Source organism: Clytia hemisphaerica, unplaced genomic scaffold, assembly GCF_902728285.1.
Source record: "Clytia hemisphaerica strain Z4C2 unplaced genomic scaffold, Clytia hemisphaerica genome assembly, whole genome shotgun sequence".
NCBI classification, from domain to species: Eukaryota; Metazoa; Cnidaria; class Hydrozoa; order Leptothecata; family Clytiidae; genus Clytia; species Clytia hemisphaerica.
In genome coordinates, this window is record NW_027104496.1 from 635,007 (window position 1) to 640,175 (window position 5,169).

At 35.3% G+C, this 5,169-nt stretch overlaps 1 protein-coding gene across 1 annotated transcript; it reads right to left on the reverse strand.

Moving 5' to 3' along the window:
• Positions 1 to 570: 570 nt before the first annotated feature.
• LOC136821675 (RNA binding protein fox-1 homolog 2-like) lies at positions 571 to 3,799 on the reverse strand. The gene is made up of 7 exons (XM_067077888.1): positions 3,688 to 3,799; positions 3,183 to 3,329; positions 2,889 to 2,925; positions 2,421 to 2,574; positions 2,038 to 2,166; positions 1,429 to 1,456; positions 571 to 1,150 (listed from the first exon to the last, which is right to left on the reverse strand). The coding sequence occupies exons 2-7, from the start codon at positions 3,255 to 3,257 to the stop codon at positions 1,013 to 1,015; spliced, it is 561 nt and encodes a 186-aa protein (XP_066933989.1). The 5' UTR covers positions 3,258 to 3,329; positions 3,688 to 3,799; the 3' UTR covers positions 571 to 1,012.
• Positions 3,800 to 5,169: the final 1,370 nt, after the last annotated feature.

Genomic DNA, 5,169 nt, shown 5'->3' on the forward strand with positions numbered 1-5,169 from the left:
CTTTCAAGTGTTTTGACGCAAATTTGATTATTTTGCTACTGCAGGAGCTTCGAAAGTTAAAAGTGACGTAAAAAAATCGAATGTTTAGAGCCCGAAAACCCGGGCTCAAAACATTCGAAAAAGTTGCAAAGTGGAATAGACGTTAATTGCGTAAAAAAACGCGGGTGACGTCTAGTATAGGCTAGGTGTGCATTTGCAATGGTTTCAACGATTTTTTCCGACCCTTTGCAAATGATAGCACTCGCGAATGTAAAATAAAAGAGTGGTACAAATGACTCTAGGTACAAGATTGACGCAAAACTCAAGTGAGTTACGGCATGTCCAAAGAAAAAGTGAACCAGTTCCACTCACTTTCAAAATGTCAAACAAGGCAAACACGTTTTTTTAAGAAACTAGTTTTACCAAGCAGCCTCAACGTTTCTTAAGAAATCGGCATTTTGAGCCTTTAATGTTTCCTACATTATTTTTCAAGCAAAAAAAAAAACATTTGAAAAAGTTTTAAGTTTCCTTCAGTTAACTATGCCAAATAAACCTTAATCCATAACTCGAAATTGCCTTAACTCGATCAAATTTGCGTTCCCCATGCGTGTTCGCGTTTTGAGGACTCCACTGTATTTAAGATATTGTAAATCTAAACGAAAACTTGAACAAATACAAACGAAATCAATAAAAAAGCCTTCCTTGAATTTCCGCATATAATGTTCTTCCTCTGAAATTCATCCACTAATAGCACACCTTCAGAAATCTGATTCCACATTCTCTTAACTGTACAGCTTCTGAAAAATTGTCAATTGGGAAGAGCTCTTCAAAGCTCTGAACAATCCAGGTCAAATTATAATCACTAGAAGCTCATAACTAGATTTGGCATTTTTGAAATATGATATTATATCATTGAAACTAAAACCAGATTGATCTAAACACCGAATGTGATGAATCGATTTGACACATCGGGATACCATCACTGGGTTTCTTAGTCATACGCACTGTGACAACACCAAGTAGTCAATCAAGCTCATACTAAATTTGGTTGAAATCGATGGAACATATTAGTATTAGGGGCAGCTCGGATCGGACCAGTTTGATTTGTGTTGGGTGTGACGGGCACACTTGAACCTCCTGTGATATAGTTATAATATTGTGCGTATTGTTCCTGTGAAAATAAAAAGGAGGGTTAGAAATGAGTTTGTTTTTTCCATCGGTACTCGGGAATAAAATATGTATTTCAAAGAAAATTTGCAAATATAGGGAAATATTAACAATCAATTTATGCAGCAGGGAAAAGCATACAATGGAAACTCTATCTACAAGTAAGTATAAAGTAAAAGCTCCTTACGAAACCAGTCACATGTATATTTTTTCGAAATTTTAATTAGAATATAAATAGATTCATATTTTCTAGAATTCAATAAAATGTTTATTAATACTTACGGGAGTGGGGTAAAACGGCGATGGGAAGCTGAAAAGTAATCAAAAAGAATTCAATCAAACAATAGGGATTTACTACGCAAGGTCTGGGTAGGTTTTTCTTGATAAATCCACGAATAAATCGTCTTCTTTCACCCATTCGGAAGACTTTTTGATACTTGAGTTTTTATTGAAAAGGAACCGGTTAAAAACAAAGGTATACTGATGGAAAAAGACATTTTTGTCTTGAGATATACCATGCCCTTACCACCGTGTCATAGATCTGGAAGGACCCGCCGCCAAATTGGAAATTTTGGCTAAAAATTTCGTCTAAAAATATCCTAAAATTTCAGCCCCGCTAGTAATCTGACATTAATTTCATCCCTATTCGAAGTTCAATGGAATAAAATTTACTTTAAAATAATCCATACTGGTGTTTTGACCTGAGAACAATAGATTGTCTATTCCCATGCCATTGATATTTTGAAAAAAACTTTCGACCTAAATATAAAAAAATGTTCCAGCGGGGCACTGAGACAGGGGTGTTTGCCCTAAAGTTATGCAGACACATCTGAGAAAAGAAAGAAATTGATTTAGCAGGGAGAGAGTATACACCAAAAATGGATTTCTTACCTCGAAAACATCGGATTTGCAGTACCGGGCATTGTTCCGGTTGAAATAGCGGATGAAAGGAGTTGATGAGGAGAGGGCGGTAGTTGAAAGGTAGTCAGTATGGAGGGCGTAGAAAGGGCGGTCAACGAACTGAAACAGAAAAAAAGATTAAAGTGTAAATAGTTTTCACGTGATTTATTTCTTGACAAGGGGGTTTCAAGCTATGGCTTTTGTCTCATATAATTTCGCATTTGCCTGTTAGAAATTTCTTTTTCTCAGAAAAAGCGACTCAGCTAAATATAAAAACTTCATTCATATTAATTTTACAAAACTTATCATTTTAGATTTTTTAAAAAAATATGACAGTACTTAAACTTGTAGTCAAGCAAGAAAAAAACTATTACGCTGGATTCCAGGCTGCAGGGTAGGCAGCTGCCTGAGTTGCCATGGTAATCGGATGAATGACACCGTTTAGATGACCAGCACCGGTAGGTTGGACAAGACCAGGAGATGCTGTGGTTGCAGCGATCGGCGACTTGTTACGCAATCGGGGGGTTACTGTTCAAAGGAAATATAAATCAGTATGTAATGAAATACGAGAAATACAGGATTTTTGTGTTTCTGAACAAGATTATTGTACTTATTTTACTAATAAAATCAAGGCCCCGACGTTCTTTGTTTTGTTTCATTTTCATAAATGAAATCGGAACAAGTATTTTCTTAGTAGTTTCTGGAATATGTGGCAAGAATAGGTTAATTATTTTACACATTTTCAACAAGTATAAAGCTTAATCCGAAAAACTGACTTCTTTTTTAAAGCCAACAGGACGGTTCGTTTTCAATACATTTTATCCTACATGAGCAAACATTACCTTTCGAAGTGTTAGTCCTGGGAGTTGCTTTGTTGACCTGAGTAAAAAATAAGAAAATACTGATTAATAACAGTTACTGGAATCTTTCGTCAGAATTTTCGAATCTTCCAATATCTCTTAGCTCTAGTTTAGACGGCTCACTTTTCGCCCTGCCTATTCTAATTGTAAGAGTAGGCGCAAAGTTGAGGGCAGTAAACGCCAGTAATGTCAAAAATTTTTTAAAAAAAGATGACGTAAAACTGTCGAGGAAAAATTTTCCATTAAAAGAATGGACAAAATACAACATTTCCTCACCTCGATTTTTCGACTGTCAATTTCTTTTTCGTGTAGAGCTTCTTTCGCTTTCGAGGAGTCCTCGGTTGTTTCCATGGTAACAAAACCAAAACCTTTGCTTCCACGTTCATTGTAAATAATCTCTGCGTCTAAGACCGATCCGTATATCTTAAAAGAGAAGAATAGGACACAGGTGAGAGCAATTTTCTTTAAATCCCATAACAAGTTCCTTGTTTTTACACTGTATCATTCTTTGAAATACGGGATTAAATCAACCCAGTCAACTTTAACTGAATCTCTTTCAGAAACCTCCAATCCAGACCGTACGAATCAGGAGAAAACTTTATTTGTGAAGGTTATCAGTCACAATGGACTTTGTAAACAAGGGAATTACTCCATTGTTTATTATAAGTAATACCTATGAAATAGTCATTATAATACTTAATACCACATACGTACAGATCCAGGCTACAGGCTTCTCCTTGGAATGCATTTTTGAGTTCTGAGCGTAGAAAAAACAACTTACAGTAAAGATATTTCTCAATTCTGTATCACGAACTTTGAACGGTAAATTAGTCACATGAAGTCGCTTTGGTCCATCATTGGTCGCGGCCGTACTCACTGGTGCCGTGGCCGTTGAACTTCAGGCTAAGCCTGACTGTGATAGTAAAGGGGCAAGGGGATATTTTATGGTCACTGGTACCGGGCGTAGTGGCGGCGTTGTTGGCCTCTTGAGCGTCAAGAGCAGGGGTTGCAATAATTGTTTTAACATCTTCAGGCTTTAGTAAAGTTTTCGTGTGTTTGTTGTGGCAAGTGCATCTACTCATTTTGTTTTATAGGCAAATAAGTAATTATAAACGTTTTTCTCAGTATCTGCAATTCAATTTTTCTTTAAAAGTATATTCAAGTCTAACAAATTCAAAAATTTATAAGATTTGTTATTCAGTCCTAAAAAAATGGAGGCAACTTTTCGAACAAAAGAGAGAAATTGTAGTTATGTTTTTCAACACGTGATAAAACTCGAACGCAGCCGTCTTGTTTAGTTATAGAATATTAGTACATACAAACTAAATTAAAACTATAAACAGTTCAGTATAAGGCAAAACTCTTGGTTAATTCTATTTAGATATTTTTTGAAACGGATTAGAATTATCCTCGATTTTAACAGGGACGTCATTAAATGTCGCTTGAGCACTTCTATTGAGTTTTTTATTATTAAGTTCTACAAAGCAAATTTTTAAAACGAAATCAAAACTTCATACTTTTTTTAATTAAATTTTCATATAAATTGAATCCACTCATCACGTTTCATTGATGCAGTTCAATTAATTACAAGTGTAGGCTAGTTATAAACATGGGTCTAATTATGCCATCTATTGTTCAGTGATGTTATAGAGCAATGGTTTTGTTTAAACAATAGTGTTTTCTTGTGTTTTTTTTATCCAGCTCAATTCGTTTGTGGAACCAAATCAATAACAAGTTCAAACCCTCCTGCTCACATCGCTTAAGGTTTTTCGATCTAAAATAAAACATTTTAGTTTTGTTTCCTTTTCTCTTGCTAAGATTTTAATTTATACTTTTTTTTCAAAAAAGTGAGAACAACCATGTCTCACTGCCTGGTGGAACTTTTTTCCTCAGTGGGGATAAAAATTCCTATTGAAATCTCCTTTTTTCGAAAATGTGAGTACAACACTGTCTCACATCCCCTCTTCTCCTCAATGGGGATAAAAATTCTATTGTTCCAAAATTAAAAAATCCAGTAGCAGTGCTTTGGAATGCAATTTTTAACATTGAATTTCGAGTGAGAATAAAATCAAAATCAATATCCTAGTAGGGCTGAAATCGGGATGAAATTATTACAGTGGAATTCGAGTCCCAGCGGATCTGTGACACAGGGGTGTATTATTTTTTTATCCAATAAACATTAAGAGACGTGGATGAAAATCGTACTACGGAAATATGTGCCTCGTCAAGCGACTCAACGTACCTAAAAAAGGGCCTGTTTCTA